General features: G+C 35.7%; 1 protein-coding gene and 1 long non-coding RNA gene across 3 annotated transcripts; one reads left to right on the forward strand and one right to left on the reverse strand.

The window, feature by feature from the left end:
• Window positions 1–1,073: 1,073 nt before the first annotated feature.
• On the reverse strand, window positions 1,074–11,226 carry LOC125254226. 2 transcript variants are annotated; one of them, XM_048168746.1, is made up of 2 exons: window positions 10,837–11,226; window positions 1,074–2,856 (listed from the first exon to the last, which is right to left on the reverse strand). In XM_048168746.1, the coding sequence occupies exons 1-2, from the start codon at window positions 10,868–10,870 to the stop codon at window positions 1,523–1,525; spliced, it is 1,368 nt and encodes a 455-aa protein (XP_048024703.1). In that variant the 5' UTR covers window positions 10,871–11,226; the 3' UTR covers window positions 1,074–1,522. The 2 variants fall into 2 exon arrangements, with proteins under 2 accessions (XP_048024703.1, XP_048024702.1); XM_048168745.1 differs by lacking the exon at window positions 10,837–11,226 and adding an exon at window positions 3,452–3,714.
• An 8,105-nt stretch (window positions 11,227–19,331) lies between these two features.
• On the forward strand, window positions 19,332–20,626 carry LOC125254644. The gene is made up of 2 exons (XR_007181711.1): window positions 19,332–19,373; window positions 19,988–20,626. It is a non-coding gene; the product is annotated as an uncharacterized LOC125254644 (long non-coding RNA).
• Window positions 20,627–20,702: the final 76 nt, after the last annotated feature.

The following is a 20,702-nucleotide window of genomic DNA, read 5'->3' on the forward strand; positions in this document are numbered from 1 at the left end:
GGGGTTCTTGCTCCAAAATTAATTGAACATACAAGAGCTTTAACATTAACCCCCCGGAACCATCAGCTTGGAAATACATAGACAATTAAGACACTAGTAATGTCTTTAAAAGCGAACATGTATCATGTAGATATGGCAGAGGGACGTCTATAGTGTAGCTTGGTTATGAGGATGAGTGTCTCTCAGCAGTGAGGTCCATGCCAGCCGGGACTTGAAAGCCTTAGTGATCTGAAACAAAAGAAGGCGACAACCAGAAGGTGCACAGTAACATGCTCATGCTTATAATGGGGAGGGAGGGAGGGTTGCGAGCAGTTTGAGCATACTTACCGAGCGGCAATGCCACGTATATATGACCCATGTCTAATAGGAGAATGGTAATGATTGGAGCGATTTGACAGCTGACTGCGTCAGATGGTCGCGGCACTATGCTTACGTGGCCTGACTGAACTAACGCTGCACTCGATTTTAAAGAGTTTTTCATTATTTAGACCTCAAATATGTAACTCATATATAAACATAGCGCCTATTTTACTATTTATTTTGTTGCTTTTGCAGATGTGAGCTCTAGGCCTTAAGTGGCCGTTCATCTGTGGGACTCACGCCACCGGCCTCATTCCGTTCCCGCGGCTCTCGGCCCCGCCCTGCTTGCCACAACCACCAAACATAGAAATTGAAATTGTATCTTGTCAAGTTTCTTAAAGTTATTAAAAATGCCTGAAAAAAGACATAATTATGGATTTCTAAGACTGTGCATAATAAATGTTAATGCAGAGTGATGTTTGTGATGTGGATTAATATGAAGAGCTGACTTATAGTTGCTTTGGTAGATCAGAACCAGATTACATCTGTAGATTCTGCAATGTAGTGAATTATTTCATATTGAGAGACAGTTGGTGCATTCATAGATCATCTAAGCACTGTGCAATAGCTACTTGTGTCTGCCTTTATGTAGCATGCAATATGTGACTGTCATTTATTCAGACTAGACCACCGGAGCAGATTTAAACCTGCCAATAGAAGAGGAGGAGGAAGAGAGAGTTGGATGCACTCATTTAACACACGCTCACACAGAGTTGCATATTTGTGAAATTTTAAAGCACCATTATTGTTCAAACTTCATGCCTATTATATGTGCACATTTGAATGACACACAATGCACAAATACACAAATGATAATTGACACATATTGCATGTAACAGAAATACAAAGTATTAAAACAATATTACAGTTATCATCAAGAACATAAAATAATGCAAAATTAATAATAATTTATCATTTACAATTGCCAATATAAATTTACAGTAATTTTAACTTCAAAAGGAAAGAGGAAGTTAACAGGAAATGTATTTAATGAAGTAAGAAAATGAAAGGGACATATGCGAGACAATCAGCACATCAGCTGTACAGTGAAAAAAAAAGCTTTACCTTTTTAACTTTACTTTGGCCTTCATCAGGCTGAGATTATATTTCTCAACTGGCATACATTTTAAATTTCTCACATTTGTGTAATTATAATAAACTGTTAAGGCCTTAACAAACCTGAAAAACTCAGTGCCTGGTCAACGTTTGGGTTCAGTTCTTTCTCAAAGTCCCAGACTCTTTTGTCTACAAACAGTTGGTCTTTGGTAAGATGTCCCTGCAGTGGGACTCTCACATGTACAATCCTACATACATCAAATGGTACATGGTAAGAACCACCGAAGTCTTTCAAAGTGGAATGTACTGAGGTTTGCTGCACCTTCCTTGGATCGACAATCATCTTGGTGGGATTGTAAACGTTCTTTCGATCAGGTTCTCGGTAAATGTGCTCCATGATATTGACACCAGGAATATTATGCCATTCTGCTCGTTTGAACTTCCCACTGTCCTCAAACTGTGTTTTGGGGAATATGTGGTTCTCTATGAGGAACACCCCTACATTGGGCTGAGCAGACTGGAGATCCTTCATAAGAGATGGTAAATTGGTGTGTTTGTACGGCATGATGATCTCATCAATATCATTCAGGAGAACGTACCTGGATTGGTACATGTGTCTGTAAATGCACTCGTTGAGTGTTACTAACTGACCGTAATAATGGAGATCGCCCTTGAATTCCTGGAAGTTCCAGCCCGGAGACGGGCTCAGAAACTTGTCGATGGGCCATGAAACAATCTCCAGTATTCCCTCTGTTTCATAATGTTTTAAAAGCTTTTCCAGGTCTGGTCCACAACTAGTGTTATAGATGACAATGTGCTGTACACCCAGAAGCTTGTACATCTCCATAGTTTGAGCAAACTGCAGTACATTGTTGTAGTTGCCAAAGACGTTGGAGATGCAAATGGTGAAGTTAAACTTGAAAGTATTTGTTATGACACGATTTTTTATTGGCAGATAGTCCATATTATTATTACTGTTGTCTGAATCTTTAGTAGATATGAGGACACGTGTTGCATTTTGCGTGTGCTTGCCTTTACAAATCACATCTGACACATGAAATGGGAAGCCAAAATGGTCGCTGTGTATCTGGACATCTGCCTGAACAGTTCTGCAGTCATATCCAGTAATCATCTTGGTGGGATTGCAGTAAACACAGTAAAGTTGCTGAAGACTGTTTCTCTTGATTATGCTGATGACTCGAATGACCCCGTCCAGTCTGTGGTCAATAAACGCAGACACCATGAAATGCTCCGAGTCTTTGATGGGCGTTATTGAATTTAAATTCTCTGGGATTTTTGGCATATTATAGAATGGAGCCATATAATGGTAACGAGGATAATTGTTTGTGTATGCCAAAATAAGTGTGAAAAAAATAATGATAGTACATGATAAAAAAAGAAATGTTTTAAATGTGCATTTATCCATCTGCCCTTTTGTTCCTGTAGAATAAAGAAAACACAAATGTCAGAAACTGTTGTTCCATCTATGAAATCTCACAAAAGTCAAAACATTCAAACTTGAGGCTTTTTAAACTTTCTTTCAAAACCAGGCTTTGTAAAGTCAATATTCAAAGTTGCCTTTATAGTTTTGCTTTTCTAGTTTAAATTACAGTTTTATGGATTTCTTTGAATTACAAATAATTTATATTATATTTATTTTAGTGCTGTCAATCGATTTAAAAACTCATTAATCACACATTTGTTTCTGTAATTAATCACGATTAAAAACACTGAAGATTTAAATATTTTTATATTGTAATAACTACCCAGTTACTCTCCAAATGAATGTGGAAACAACTTAAAGACAGTATATTTTAAATATTTGTTTAATGGCATCTTTTTTTATGAATGAAGGCATCACTGATACTAATACTGGTACTGATGTCTCTATGACGTTGATTTATTTAAAAATTAATTATAGACAGTCAACATTACAGTATAACTAAAAGCTATCAATTTCAACATTTTATTAGGCTTTAAAAAACAACTTTTAATTTAAGAGAACTTAAAACAATCTAATAAATGTCATATTTACCTTTGGCCTTCCTGTCTAACAGGTAGGAAATAGAGGGAGAGACTGTGGTTACGCCCACTGAGAGGCAAAAAGACTGAGCTGCAGCATTGGTTTTCAGCGTGAATGCGAAAGACAAACAAGACATATCTAAAACGGGAAGAGGCTTTGCAATTGACTGTACAAATAAATTTGACATGAAATCAGAGATATATTTTTACAGACTGCCGGGAACCACAGAAAAGAGAAGCTAGTGGATTTCTGCAATTCACAGAAATAACTGGACAAGAGGCAAAACGTGGATATGCATTCATCATTTTGTCAATATGTTGAATTTTGAGGTAAAATCGTACCGTATATATATATATATATATATATATATATATATATATATATATTGCATTGACAACACATCAATTAAATATTTACCATCTTATATTTTCCATAATTGTATGTTTTTAAATAAATATATTGTATTTATACATATATTGTATTTTTATAAAGCATTTAGAACCAAATTTGCTGTATTTGTATTTCCCCGGCGTCATAATCAGGCACATATAAATGTCAGGAAAAAGATTCCTGGCTGCATGTCAATATCGCTGGATCTTTTTTTACGTAGTAAGGAACACTAATATCGAGTCTAGCCTTTAGTTTAAATTGATAATAGTTTGTTTTTCTTGCATTTTCCCATTTTCCATATTAAATCCAGTTAAGCAGAAGGTTCTTTTGCCACCCAGTCCAGCTGAGGGGACGTGATCCATGCTAAATGTGTACCCTCTATATTTTTCCTTTATTTCTGTAGAAATGTAGCAAATTGCTGCCTTATTCAGTGTTGTATTAAACTTATATAATAAGTTTAACAGTTTTGAAAAGAAACTCCTGTGTGAAGAGTTTTGAAAAACCCACGTATTGAGAAATGGATCCAAACTGTAATTTATTTTTATTTCAGTTTTAGTTTGATTGATTTCCAGTCAATATTTTTTTATACTTCAACTTAAAATTATTTCAGTTTATTACCAAGGCTACGTTTCTATTTTTTTGTTTAGTTCAGGTTTTTGTATTTATTTATTTTTTCAGCTTTATTTTAGCTTTATTTCAATTAACAGAAATGTTTTAATAGTTTAGTTTTAGTTAATGATAAAAACCCACTTGTCAGACCCACCACTCATAAAACAATGTAAATATACAGTGCCCTCCACTAATATTGGCACCCTTATTAAATATGAGTAAAGGTGTCTGTGAAAATAAATCTGCATTGTTTATCCTTTTGATCATTAATTAAAAAAAATCCACAAAATTCGAACCTTTATCGAAGTAAAACAATTGAAAGTGTGGGGAAACTCACATTATGAAATAAATGTTTTTCTCCAAAACATGCTGGCCATAATTATTGGCACCCCTAGAAATTCTTATGAGTAAAATATCTTTGAAGTATATTCCTATTCATATTTACATTTTTTGCACACCAGTGTGATCATGAACATGAAATTGTCCAGCCATGACTTCCTGTTCCACAGGAGTATAAACATGAGGAAACACAAAGGCCATATTCCCATAATCATTTATCACAATGAGAAAAAACAAAGAATATAGTTCTGATGTGAGAAAAAGATTGTTGAGCTTCATAAAATAGAAAGTGGCTGTAAGAAAATAGCTAAAGCACTGAAAATCCCCATTTCCACCATCAGGGCAATAATTGAGAAGTTATCTACTAAAGATGTTATAAATCTGCCTGGAAGAGGAAGTGTGTCTAAATCATCCTAATGCTCGGTGAGGAGGACAGTTTGAGAGGACAAAGACTCTCCAAGGATCACAGCCGGAGAATTGCAGAGATTAGTTGAGTCTTGAGTCTCAGAAAGCCTAAAAAAATTACCAAACAGCACCTACATCCCCACAAGTTGTTCGGGAGGGTTTCAAGAAAAATCCACTGCTCTCATCCAGAAACAATCTCCAGTATATTCAGTTGTCAGGCATGACTGAAACTTCAAAAGGGACAAGCTTCTATGGTCAGATTAAAGTAAAACAAGAGCTTTTTGACAGCAAACCCACCAGATGGGTTTGGTGCACACATGGATAAAAAGTACCCCATGCCCACGGTTAAATATGCTGCTGGATCTTTAATGCTGTGGGCCTATTTTTCTGCTGGAGGTCCTGGACATCTTGTTCAGATACATGGCATCATGGATTCTATCAAATACTAACAGATAAAAATCAATAATGGGCCGTGGTTGGATTGTCCATGGACAATGATCTGAAACAAACACAAAAATGTGTCACTGAGCACAAAATGAAGCTTCTGCCATGGTCTTCCCAGTCCTCTGACTTGAACCCTAAAGAAAATGAGTGGAGTGAACTGAAGAGAAGAAGCACCAACATGGAGCTGGGAATCTGAAGGATCTGGAGAGATTCTGCATGAAGGAATGGTCTCTGATCTCTTGTCAGGTGTTCTCCAAACTCATCAGGCATTATAGGTGAAGACTCTGAGCTGTTATTGTTACATGTGCCCTGGGTCCGTGCTATATTTTCATTATATGGACTCCATTTCCCACAATTCCTCACCTGGGAACCAATCACGCACTCACACATGTTTCCCATCAGTGACCCTTTATAAGCTGCACTCAAACACACACACATTGCTGAGAATTGTTTATCCTTGTTTTTGACCTTGTCTCCGTGTTCCTTGTGCCTTGCCTTGCCTTGCCTTGCCTTGCCTTTCCTGTGTTTTTGACCCTGGACTGTTTCCTTGTTTATGATCGTTTGCTGCTTGTCTTGACCATAGCCTGTGTTTGGACTACTCTCTTGCCTTGCCTTCCTGTTTCTGTTTGCTGGTGTTTGACCTCTGCCTGTACGACTACACTCTCCTGTAATAAAGCCTGCATGTGGATCTCCAACTCCGTTGCCCCATCTGCTACATTACAGTTATCTTGGGAAAAGAATGTTGCAATAATTGGGTGCCAATAATTGTGGCCAACATGAACTAGAGAAAAACATTTATGAGCTTTTTCACCCATTTTAAATTGTTTTTATTTTTTTTTTATTATTTTTTTTAATGAAAGATCAAAAGGACAAAAAATGCAGATTTATTTTTACAGCCACCTTTGCTCATATTTACTAAGGGTGCCAATATTAGTGGAGGGCACTGTAGGTGTTGGAAGCACATTGTTTTCAGGACACTGGTGTTGTGCTGAATTTTGACTTCCTGCCAGATTATGACTCTCATTGTTGTGGCTGATACCTGATCGCTTGACTACATGATTACCCCACCCCGTACTAACCATATACTTGGGAAAGATAACAGCAGGCTGCCATTTCTATTTTATAGCAGTCTGTGTAAGCCTCTCCTTCCCCTTTAAACAATCAAGAACACTTGTAATCTCCTCTCTTCGCCACAACGATAATCACCACCAAAAACAAACAAACAAAAAACTAAGACGACCCAAAAATCTGCATTTTTACATTTTCAAAGTAACTTAGTATGATTTATAAGCATTTTTCCTCATGTTTAGGGACCAAAAAATATTGCCATATTTGTTTTGCCATCTATTTTGTCCCTTAACTTTATTTGAAGCATTTGTTAATCTATGTTAAGGTTAGTTAATAAAAATATAATTGATTGTTTGTTCATATTAGTTAACAGTTGAAAATGTTGAAATTGCTATTGACTAAGACTAATACATGCTGTAGAGTTATTGTTAGTTCATGTTAACTGATGTTAACAAACCTTATTGTAAAAACAAGCCATTTTTCTTTCAGTATCTACATGTCCCAAATTCCAATCTATTATCATTGCACTACAAGAAAATGTCACTGAACTTTCACCCAGTTCAACCAAACTCAAGGTTGTAAACACATTCAATCACTTAGTATAATTTATAAGCCGTTTTCCTCATGTTTAAGGACCAAAAAATGTCCCCACAAGGACAAGGATTTCAGATATCGCCATCTTTGTATTGCCATCTATTTTATCCCCTAACTTTATTTAAATCATTTGTTAATCTTTGTTAATGTTAGTTACAGTTGTTTTTTTTTGTTTTGTTTTTTTTTACAGTTTTTTCTCCATTGGTTTGGCTCATTTCTTGAAACAGAAATTTCTCAAAACAACATGGATAAACCTCCAAACCACTTGGCAATTGTTCACAACAGAATTGATTTTCTCATTTATTTCATCAAATTGCAAATGTCTAAGTACATGTCTCAATCATCTTTGCAAATGATTAAGTACAGGTAGCCTACATTTAGCTCAATTTCCAAGTGAATAGATCTTGTTGATCTAAACTGATTGTTGATTCTCAGTCTAATGGTTGTTCGCTCCAAAACGTGTCAGCGTCATTTCATTGTACGAGTCATCACGTGCACAATAGTCTGTTCAATTGTCAAAATTAGTCAAGAACATAATGCCATGAATACCATATATGAATCCTTGGAACATTTGATAAATTTATTACAGCAACTGACAGTCAGGTGAAACTACAACTTGACTAACATGTAACATGTAAGTCAGTTACTGGTTGTCCATCATTATAACCTTTTTACAATTAAGCAGTGGTTCTCAAACTTGTTTGGCTTCAGTACCCACTTTACCTGATTTGTGTATCCAGGTAATCCAGGTATGAAAGTATTTGATTTATCTGAATTCAACATTTTGCCTAAAAACAGCAGCTTACTGTATGATGCAATTATCATTATTTTGAAGAATATAACATGCAATAAGAAAAAGGGTCAAAGAGCTGCAATTAGTGCCTCCCATGTAAATCTATCTAATACTGTGGGTTTTACTGTAACATTTCAGTAAGTCTAGTCATTGATGATTTCCCCCCTCACCTTTCTGTCAAATACCCCCATAGTACCTCTGCATAGGGCTACATGTACCCCAGGTTTGGAACCACTGGAGTAGTGGCCAGTAGTGTACTGAACTTGTGGAGAACATAGAACATTCCTATGTAATTGTCTGTAACTGTAGTGTATGACATTGATTTGATGTTTTCTTTTTTTTACACTATTGTAGAGAATAATGGCTTTGGAAGGAAACGAGCAACCAGTGAAGAACTGTTAGTTGTGAAACTCCAGCTTTATTTACAGTCAAGTCAAGTCAAGTCACCCTTATTTAAATAGCGCTTTTTACAATGCAGATTGTGTCAAAGCAGCTTTACATTGATAATTGGTATATAATTTTCCTTTTAAAGAATAGTGTCAATGCAGGCAGATCAAAAGCACTGTTGAATAAATGTCAAGAATACTGTTGAATATCAAATGTCAAGTCAAATTAAATTAAATTAGGGCTGCACGATTAATCGTATTTTAATCACGATAACGATATCTGCTTCTCCGGATTGATTTTAAATAATCGTCACGATATTGGCCCGCTCTATGAAAATGAACATAATTTGGAAATATTGGAAGTAATATTAGGAGTTTCGCTGTTTTATCTTTTGAAGTTCCTAAAGGTTTCACCAGTTTTCATAATGTTGATCAGCTAGAAATGATTGTTCTTTGCTTTACAAATTTGCCGGGCAATTTGAATCTGGTTTGTCTTATTGCAAATGAATTTTGTTGCTTTAAAATCTAATGTGAATACATATTACAAAGCGCTCACCAAAACCATGTTTTGTATTGATTTACCATCTAACGAAGTTATCATAGTTGGTTAAGTTAAGTCGTTGTGCCACCTACAGGCCTTTTTGGTGAATTGTAGGTTGGTAAAGAACTTGCAAAATAGCCATAATTACATTACTCTTTTTGATAGAATAAACATAATTAATAATCGTGATTATAATTTTGAGGAAACTGTGGCACTGGCTGTCGTGTCGATGAGGCCTACAGCACTGTAGGCTGCATATAGCCTAATATTCAGTGTTTTTTGTTTGTGTGTTTATATTACAGTATATTATGCTGTATACATTTCCTTTTTACTCTGATGTATGGAAGTTACTTTATGTGTGTGAATGATAATGATTACAATTTCCTTGGCAGTATGAGTGCAATGTGTGTTTTTTTTTTTTTTCTTTTCAGTTTTATACACAATTGTATTCTGTTAGCTAGACAAAAAACAGTACAGTAACCATTGTCAGTGAAGGACTGGGCTAAGACTGAAAGGTGGGATATTTCACTGGTCCTCTGCCATAGTGACAAAACATCTAAACATTTTGACTTGCAGTGCTTGTGCAATGCCAAAAGGACGAAGCATTTTTGGGGGCACTGACTGTTTAAATGAGAAGGAAATTTAGTTTTGACACATGAGTGAACTGTTTTGGGAGAGGTGTGAGCTTTTGCAGGTGAACCATGGTGTTGTGCCGAACCATCCACGTTATTTTGGCAAAAGCACCAAGAGTGTTGAGAATGTCCAGTTTGTTTCAAGAAATGAGCCAAAGCAATTGAGAAGGATCTTTATCTATTTATATGGGAAAGGAAATGTAGTTTTGAAGCATGAGTGAACAGTTTTGGGAGAGATATGAGCTTTTGCAAGTGAGCTATAGTGTTGTGCTGAACTGTAAAACTGTTTTGCCAAATGATCTTAGAGTTTTGAGAATATAATTTCTGTTTCAAGAAATGAGCCAAATCAATGGAGAAAAACTGTAATAAAAATCTAATTGTTTATTGTTTGTTCATGTTAGTTAACAGTCCATTATTAGTAAATGTTGAAATTACTTTTGAGTTAGACTAATACATGCTGTAGAGTTATTGTTAGTTCATATTAACCAAGTGATGTTAACAAATTAAACCTTATTATAAAACCAACAAGCCTTTTTTTTTTCTTCAGTATATACATGCATGAAATAGGCTACGTTTAAAAAAAAAAATACAGGCCCAGATACAGTTGATGATTCTCACAGTGTAGCTATATGTTAATTTTTAAACTTTAAAAATGGCAAAATGTGCACTAAACCTTTTATGTAGCCTACTTCTTTTACTATGAGATGTTTAATCTAATCTTGCACTACAAGAAAATGTCACTGAACTTTCACCCAGTTCAACCAAACTCAACGTTGTAAACCCATTTGCATAATAAAACGGTGTGAGCCGTGCCTAAAATACTTATATATATAATACTTATAAATAAAATATGCTCAGGCTATTAGGCCTATATTATAATTGTGCGACACGCGCCTATCTAACGGTCCTCCTCCCTGCGCCTCCTCCAGTTCAAGTCTTTTTTTAAAGAAACATTTAGAAACATTTTAGTTTATTTTATTTTTATTTTTATTTATTTATTTATTTATTTAATACGGACATTGATATTTATTCATGTTTTAAAACAACAAGCGAATAAACGGAAATCAGCTGAAAGTGAAAGTAAATTCGGAGGCTACTTGACGATATGCTATCTAGAATATAATAGCCTACAATAAGACATTTAGGCTAAAAGGTAAATGTCAGAAAAAAATATAAGAAAGAAAAGTTTAGCATACCTCTCGAAAACATTGCGACAGAATTGATGAGCATTCATCAAAAATCACGTTCATAATCCTTTAAGCTCTTCAGTTATGATTGGCTGAAACAGATGCATTTCACCAAACATGTCCTGTACGAGTTTACAAACGGTCTCATGTCCCATGATAAGTTCCCATTTCTTCTTCCTGTACTTGCTGGTTTCCATAATTCACGGAAATGTCATTTCATTGTGTTTGATGTTGCTCTGTTGGTGGGTTGTGCAAGATAGAGCTGATGTTCTCCAGCCCAAGACCTGTTCAAAATCCACCAAACGTAAACAAAACCGCCCACGGTCACTGTGCCATAGCTACAGACGACAAACACCAGCAGCAACAACAGTCAACCACAACCTGCAATATAATATATATATATATGGGTATCATAGTTTTGTATGATAAAGCCTGCCCCATTGTGGTGACATAATAATAATGGTTTGGAACGAGCTCAGTTCTAGTTCAGACTTGAGTTGAACAAGTTGCACCATGTCGAGCGATTTGTCTGTCAGTGTTATTTCATAATACTTGTGGATCCAAAATGGTCAATATTCATATTCATGCATTTTATTCATATTTTATGTTAATCATTTATGGCTTATGATTTATCAATATTGCTTTTGATTTCATATATTCATGTACTCCTACTCCACATATTAATCCTCATCATATTTTCAAGTATTTACTCTTTATTGTACCATTTATGGTTATTCTTCTTTTATATTTAAAATCAAAGTGTTCCAGTGTGACAGGTCACGTTGACACGTTTGTGGTTAGATACTGGACGCCTGCCGAGTACATGATGTTTTCAGAATTAGTTGCTCATTTGAACTCGATGTACCTTTATATCAAAATACAGTACAGTCCAAAAGTTTGGAACCACTAAGATTTTTAATGTTTTTAAAAGAAGTTTCGTCTGCTCACCAAGGCTACATTTATTTAATTAAAAATACAGTAAAAACAGTAATATTGTGAAATATTATTACAATTTAAAATAACTGTTTTCTATTTGAATATATTTCACAAAGTAATTTGTTCCTGTGATGCAAAGCTGAATTTTCAGCATCGTTACTCCAGTCTTCAGTGTCACATGATCCTTCAGAAATCATTCTAATATGCTGATCTGCTGCTCAAGAAACATTTAATGTGTACAATTGTACAAAATATTTGTGTACAATATTTTTTTTCAGGATTATTTGATGAATAGAAAGTTCAAAAGAACAGTGTTTATCTGAAATCTAATCTTTTGTAACATTATAAATGTCTTTACTGCCATTTGATTTATTTAATGCATCCTTGCTGAATAAAAGTATTCATTTCTTTAATTTCTTGTCAAAAAAATAAAAATAAAAATTCTTACTGACCCCAAACTTTTGAACGGTAGTGTATAATGCTACAGAAGCTTTGTATTTCAGATAAATGCTGTTCTTTTGAACTTTCTAATCATCAAGGAATCCTGAAAAAAAAAGTACACAACTGTTTTCAACATTGAAAATAATCATAAATGTTTATTGAGCAGCAAATCAGCATATTAGAATGATTTCTGAAGGATCATGTGACACTGAAGACTGGAGTAATGATGCTGAAAATTCAGCTTTGCATCACAGGAATAAATTACTTTGTCAAATATATTTAAATAGTACACAGTTATTTTAAATTGTAATAATATTTCACAATATTACTGTTTTTTACTGTATTTTTAATTAAATAAATGTAGCCTTGGTGAGCAGACGAAACTTCTTTTAAAAACATTAAAAATCTTAGTGGTTCCAAACTTTTGGACTGTACTGTATGTCCATTTCTATTTCTGCTGACATGTGATGATAATGTAAGATCTGAAAAATTCCCTTTAAGGCTGTCAAAACAACCCCTATATCTGTTTTCATCTATTTTTGACATTTGACCAGTCTATGACATAATTGATAAATCCATTTGACCTTTTCTTATTAGACCTAAACTTAAGTTTGAGTGGGGTGTAAGTTTTCCTATGCTTATGGTATAAAATGTACTGAGTCTTTGATAGTTTATTTTTTTCCTGTGCTTTTCTTTGCTCTTCTGCTTCTTCACTTCTATCTCTCATTTCATTCTGAAAATGTCTTAATTTTGTTCCTTCTTTCTGTATATTGTTCATCTTCATCTATTAGATGCAATACTCTGGATTTTACAGTATTCTAGATTTTGTTATTAACTATTAATTACTTAATGAATTTGTTTGTCTCTGTAATTTTTAATTAATAAACTTGTTATTCCTTATTCAAATTTAATCTCTGACATAATCATTGCTGGACTGCCTGGATCTCATTTTCTCAAGTTTTTGCATCAAATACACAACACAACCTAATGACAAAATAACCAGTACACACCTATGCTCCTCGCTGAAGAACACAGCTTAACATCTGAATGCAACTTTTCTGGATGAGCTGTCTATTTCATGGTTGAGTCAAACTTCCCCAACAACTGTTGCAACTTCCCCAACAACTTTGCAAAGATGCACTTTTAACGGGAGCGTTGGATATGAGAAGAGTGAGGATTTTAATTGCACCAAGTGCACCAACTTTCCTCCAGCATCTTTAAAAGATTTTATCTACAGCCAAAATGCATCAATGGTTAAAGGATTAGTTCACTTTCAAATAAAATTTTCCTGATAATTTACTCATCCCCAGGGATGGGCAGTATTTGTGATACATGTATTTCAAATACAAAATAGTATTTTGTAATTTGTATTTGATAGGGTTGATGAAAATGGCTTTGAATTTTGTATCAAAATACTTTAGTGTTTTGTATTTTTCTAGTTTTAAAATACTGTAAAATACTGTAAGATGTCTACATGATGACATCATAAAAATGCAGCCTCTGATTGGTGCCAACTCAGTGGTTTGCCCAGACATGTTGAGTTCAGAACAGATGTTAAGTATTGGTGTTTGCTTTAATAGCCTAGAGCAGTGGTTCCCAAACCTGTCCTGGAGGACCCCCAGCCCTGCACATTTTGTATGTTTCCCTCATATATCACACCTGATTCAACTCATGTGCTCATTAGTAGAGACAGCAAGACCTGGAATGGATGTGTCAGAAATAGGGAGACATGGAAAATGTGCAGGGCTGGGGGTCCTCCAGGACAGGTTTAGACTAAATAGTTTACCAATTTACATAATGTTCTTGAAAACTATTATACCAAGCAGCAGCCCCCTATATTTATGATTAACAATCAAATGATTAATTAATTAGAAACTAGTTGCTATTAATACAGGAGCAATCAGTTGTCTTCTTATGAATGACTTGTTTGTCATTGAGTCAGTGTTGCAGATGCAAAGTAGCCCCTTCGTTACCAAACACCAAATAACTAAATTAGGATACAATTATGAGTCATTTGCAAACTGTTAAACATTAAACTGTTGGTTACTTTAAAACTAACCTTCATCTGGGAGATCACAGGGATATGTGAATATTTCATCTGTTAAGGCCACAATATGTAAATTTTCACTGCTAGAGGTCACTTATTCGGTCGCTTATCCTTGTTTTTTTGGAATCATGGGAGGTGTTGTCTTCACATCTACAGCCAGTGGAAAAGAATCGGGACGGAACTCAATCAGAAATCATGTTTATGGATGAGAGTATTAACGTTACTGTAGTATGAAGCAGAGCAGGGCCAAGTGATGTTGTAGCTGAAACGAGCCGCTGGAGCGATTGCTAATGAGAGACAAACGTGACACATGTCCCCAGAGCAGTGGAACTTTTATTATGCCACAGTTGCTGTGCAGCGCTGTTTATCATATTAGATACATTTGTGTTGAAAGTTGTTATGCTACTCTGCGTTCGCTCTGCGACTGCTATGAGACACTTGTTGCACACTGCAGTAAGCTAGATCGATATTAGTCATGGTCAAGAAAATGAGATTTAAACAAGAAGCTATATTACATGATTAGCATAGGCGTAATTTGCGGGTGGGACAGGTGGGACACGTCCCCACCACTTTTCACCAGGGTCGATATTGTCCCTACCACTTTTTGAAACATCTTGCGGCATGGATGTACCTAATACACATGAAACATCTCCAGTTGACTAGCAAAGCATTCATTTCATTCGTTTTTTTAAATAAGAGGTGAACTAGCGCTGGAAGGTGTTGTTTTTGAAACCATGCTGAGCGTTCGTTGATGTTGCCGCTGTTATCAGAGGCATGCAACTGTGCTCTCTTGGCGCTCATACACAGTCCACACGTAAGAGCGCTTTATCACTGAACGCAGGTTTTAAAGGTGCCCTAGAATCAAAAATTGAATTAAAAGTTCAATAGTAGCATAGTTAAATAACAAGAGTTCAGTAGATGGAAAAGACATACATTGAGTTTCAAACCCCATTGCTTCCTCCTTCTTATATAAATCTCATTTGTTTAAAAGACTTCCGGAAAACACGAGGATCTCAACATAACACCGACTGTTACGTAACAGTCGGGATCATTAATATGTATGACCCCAATATTTGCATATATGCCAGCCCATGTTCAAGGCATTAGACAAGGAAAGGCAGTATTAACGTCTGGATCTGTGCACAGACAAGGTAAGCCAGCAAGAACAAAAACGAAAAATGGCAGATGGAGCAATAATAACTGACATGATCCATGATAACATGATATTTTTAGTGATATTTGTAAATTGTCTTTATAAATGTTTCGTTAACATGTTGCTAATGTACTGTTAAATGTGGTTAAAGTTACCATAATTTCTTACTGTATTCACGGAGACAAGAGCCGTCGCTATTTTCATTTTGAAACATGTGCAGTCTGTATAATGCATAAACAACTTCATTCTTTATAAATCTCTCCAACAGTGTAGAATTAGCCGTTAGCCACGGAGCATAGCGTCAAACTCATACAGAATCAAACGTAAACATCAAAATAAATACTTTACTCACATAATTCGAAGCATGCATACAGCATGCATGACGAACATCTTGTAAAGATCCATTTGAGGGTTATATTAGCTGTGTGAACTTTGTAAATGCACTGCAATATAGTCGAGAGCTCGTGGGGCAGGGAGCGCGCCATTTAAAGGGGCGGCGCTTCCAAAATCAGTAGTTAATGATGCCCCAAAATAGGCAGTTAAAAAAATTAATAAAAAAAAATCTATGGGGTATTTTGAGCTGAAACTTCACAGACACATTCAGGAGACACCTTAGACTTATATTACATCTTGTGAAAAAGCATTCTTGGGCACCTTTAATAGAGGGTATGCACGTGACGTCATCGTCGACCGTTATGGCTGCGGTCTGAGCGGCAGCATTGGTTTTTAGCGTGAATGCCGTGAAAAACACACAAAACACATCCAAAATGGGAAAGAGCTTTGTGATTGACTGAACAAATAGCTTTGACACAAAACCCTGAGGTATATATTTAAAGACTGCCGAAAGCTACAGAAAAAAAAGCAAACGGATCGCTGCAATTCACAGAAACAACTGGACTCCAGGCAGAGAAACATGGATTTGCAGTTATCATTTTGTCAAATTGTTGGATTTTGAGGTAAAATCATACCGTATTGTATTGTTATATATTGTGTTGACAACTCATCAATTAAATATTTACTATCTTATATTCTGCATAATTTGGTGTTTTTAAATAAACACTAACAAAAACTATATAGGGCTGGACAATATGACGATATAACATTGATATAAGTGATTACGCAGATTTAAACCTACCTATATTGTGGTTATATAAAATATTTACAGGCAGATTTGCTTTATGTATTTCCCCGGCGTCAAATCAGGCACATATAAATGTCAGGAAACACGACTCCTGGGTGCATGTCAATATCCATGGATTAGGTTTATTTGACAAGTTGTAAGGAAAACATTCAATTCCAGCATTTAGAGTAATTAGTTTGTTTTTCGCTCGTTTTCGCAATTTCCCCTATTAAATCCAGTCATGCAGCAGGTTCTTTTGCCACTCAGTCCAGCTGAGGGAGCGCGTTTTCGGCGGGAAAGTGACGTCGATGCATACCCTCTATAAGGGAGGGGTCGGTGAACTTAAAAAATGGTGTGTACTGATGTTAATTCATGTTTGTAGTAGGAAGAGATGATTGGTTCATGTACGCTTGAACTAAAAGGCAGCAATCACACACACACACACACACACTCATGTCCCACCCACTTTTTAAAACAAAGTTACGCCACTGATGATTAGTTTTCTTTGATGTTTCCATGGTTTCTACTAAATAAAACCAGAAATCGAGGGTAACGCTGTTATGATGTCATTGATAGGCGACGCACGGACACAGCCCGTGTCCTGGTTAAAATTGCATATTTCTTTGGATTTAAACATTCTTGGCAACATTTGGGATATTGTAAGTACACAAGTCAACAAAACATATAGCATTGTTCTAGTGGTTTTGGCATATTTTAATCCAAAAATCCTACTGTACATATTTGTGCCTTTAACTGGTTGCATATGTTAGATTTATTGCATGATTCAGGCAGAGAAAAGCTGTTGCTATCAAACATTGTTTACTTAATCAACTGACCAGTGTAATGGTGAAGGGTTAGTTCAAATAGCCTAATTGATGGAAGGTTTGCGATGAAATTTCATGCTCCCTTGTTAAAGTATTTTTTAGTATTTTTAAAATACAAAAATACAGTAGTTTACTTTGATACATGGTGTGGCAGTTGTATTTTGTAGTTTATTTTGATACACTTAAAATTAAAGTATTTGGTATTTTATTTTAAAATACATTTTGATGTATTTTTGCCCAACCCTGCTCACCCCCATGACATCCAAGATGTTCATGTCCTTCTCTCTTCAGTCGAAAAGAATTGAAGGTTTTTGATGATAACATTCCAGGATTTTTCTCTTATAGTGGACTTCATGGCCTCCAGATTATTTTGTAACCGAATGTAGTTTTTTTAGTTTCTGTATATTATTAGAGTTTACAGCGAGGCACTTCCTCAAATGGCTTCCATTCACACAGAATGACCTCTTCTCTTCCTGCCGCTCCGCCGCATACACTTGCAAAAAAAACAAACAAAAAAAGAAACACTCCACACCCCTTCCTTCCTTTTTTCTTTACATTTGTATAGCAAGCTTTCTCTGTGTATTTTCAAATGAGGCTTCTGATTCACCATTCTGGCTTCCACTTAAAGAATTATGTTTAGTTAGTGATAACATATAATAACTAGTCATAATTATTACAACTTATTTGCCTTCATCCCTTTAAACATTTTAAGTCTGCATTCTTGAAAGTGCCTGTAAGTGCTAAAGTAATGAAGGTGAACATGCCTGAACTAGTCTACTGTGGAATGAAATCAATGTCTGCTGATTCGTATCCTCACTGTGTCTGTGTTTTGCTTCTTTGAATTTAGTCTATTTACCCGTGTTTAGCCCCTGTGTTCTTGGATGCTATGATTTCTTATTAGCTGATTGATCAGTCCCACTTCTGCCTTGTTTTACCTCTCATTATATTGTGCATTTATATTCCCCTTTGCTTCAATTTTTAGTGTGTCATTTTGCTCCTGACTGTATTCCCGAGTGCCTTAGGGCCCTATCATACACCTGGCACAATGTGGCAAGTGTTTTTTGCTAGTTTCAGCCTGACACAGTTATCATTTTCACATCCTGCGTCACGTTATTTAAATAGCAAATGCATGTGTGCCCATGGGCATGCTGGTCTGAAAATGAGGTACAAACACACAGGGACACGCAGCAGCACACAAACATGCCAAATATTAAAAATAAAAGGATTTGTGTGCATAAAGATAAAAATGCTTTGATGGAATCCGGCTTTTCCCGTAGATGTTCTGCATGCGTGCTTTAACCTCGTGCAAGAGCATATCCGTTTCCTCACTAGAGAAGCATTCAATTTTTCCGCTTGCAAATTTCGCCATGTAAACAGCGAATCCGCCATGGTGTGAGCTGGATTTTAAAGGGAATGGGAGATGAGACTCTGATTGGTTTATTGCACGTTACACCCAAAACACACCCATGACTCATTAAGAGAATAGGGACAACCCTTTTAGACCATGAGCTGGGCACGCCGACCATTTTTCCCATCCTTAAACTACCAAAAGTGGATTCGGACACGTCCTAAGCGCACTTGAGTCATGCACTTTAGACCGCTGCCTTCCGTATTGAAGTTACAGAGAAAATGTAAACTGGTGTCGCGTCAGTTAAGCTTTTTCCGTAAGTTGAATAGGGAAGGTGCAGGACGTAGTGTAAACTTTTTGAACTTCAAGAGTTTTACACTTTCTTCATACGCTGAATACAGAAGGAGGTCTAGCGGAAGCTAGATATTTTACTTCATGACTTGTTAAATATGGATATATCTTTTACACAAACGCATCTCTTCGCTTCAGAAGGCCTTTATTAACCCCCCGGAGCCGTGTGGAGTACGTTTATGAAGGATGGATGTGGACGGATGCACTTTCTTCAGCTCAAACTCGTGAACCCTGTTCACTGCCATTATAAAGCTCGGATGCATTAGGATATTTATTAATTGTTCATCAGAAAGAAGAAAGTCATATACACCTAGGGCGGCTTGAAGGTGAGTAAAGCTTGGGGTCATTTTTATTTGAAAGTGAACTAATCCTTTAAGTACACTACAGGTGCACTGTAAAAATAATTTGTAACTATGTAACTAAAATGTAACTAAATAAAACTGTGGTAACTATTTGCACTCAATTAGTTTAGGTAAATTTCACCCCCATGTGTTGAGTAACACTAGATTTAAGAGCTATGACACACTAAAGAAATTACCTAACATTTGTCAAAATGCATTACACAAATGCTTAGGTTATGAACTCTTGACTGTTCTTGTAAGCTTAAACAGCTGCTGTAGTTTGCATAGCAAATGTTTGCAATGAACACATAAGAACTTGCTTGTCACAACTGACATTAACAGCTGTACGGCTCTTGTTGCAATTATGTTATGTTTCTCAATATAATGACATGTAGAAAACACTTGAGGTAACATACATTCAAATAACAATAACAATAACAAATACTACTTCTGAATTTATTTTAAAACTGCAGGCACAATGGGGGAATAGCAGTATTACATACATAACAAAGGAAACATGGTTTGAACTGTATATATTGCATTGTTTTGATAAATAAACAAGTATTTTCTTGAAAAATTGTTTTGTTTTCTCTTATTAGACAGTCATTGCCTGTGTGTGATTGTATGGACTGGCCATCTGTCCAGAGTGCTGCCTAGGAAACTGGGATAGGCTCCAGCCCTATGACTTAGAAGGTCGTATAAGGAATACAAAGAGAATAATGATGGGTTAAGCAATATATAACCTTTGTTTATGACTTATTAATTAAAGTTTTTATAAAGTGTTACCAAATAAAGTCTCATTGTAAGATATAAAGTTTCAATTATGAAAAATAAAGCAGCAATTGTGAGATAGACCCTTGTGGAAAAGAAGTGTAGGCTACATTTTTGCATACTTCATTACTGTGACGACATCTGCTGTCGGTCTTGGGTATTGCTGCTTGGTGCCTGTTTCCACAAATTAGCAGTCTGTTGGATACACCTGTCAACAGTGCTTCAGGCACTCCTTTAAAAAGCGATCTCCAGTTGAGCCAGGAGGAACTTTGGGAACTTTGGAACTTTGGCTTTTGGCTTTTGTTTGGTTTTGGACTTTGTTTTGTTTGATTTGTTTTCTGCATTTATGCCTCAGCATTACATTACACTGATGGATACAGAAACATTGTGATTTCCTTTGATTGATTTCATTCTATTATTTAATGTTATCTTTATTTAGTAGTAAATAAACATTTTCTTGAGCTTAATACTTGGTTTGCGTGTGTTCCTTGTTTTTGTTGCTTCCCTTGAGCCATCGGTCGTAACAATTACTATAGGCCTAAT

Source organism: Megalobrama amblycephala, linkage group LG19 (assembly GCF_018812025.1).
Source record: "Megalobrama amblycephala isolate DHTTF-2021 linkage group LG19, ASM1881202v1, whole genome shotgun sequence".
NCBI classification, from domain to species: domain Eukaryota; kingdom Metazoa; phylum Chordata; class Actinopteri; order Cypriniformes; family Xenocyprididae; genus Megalobrama; species Megalobrama amblycephala.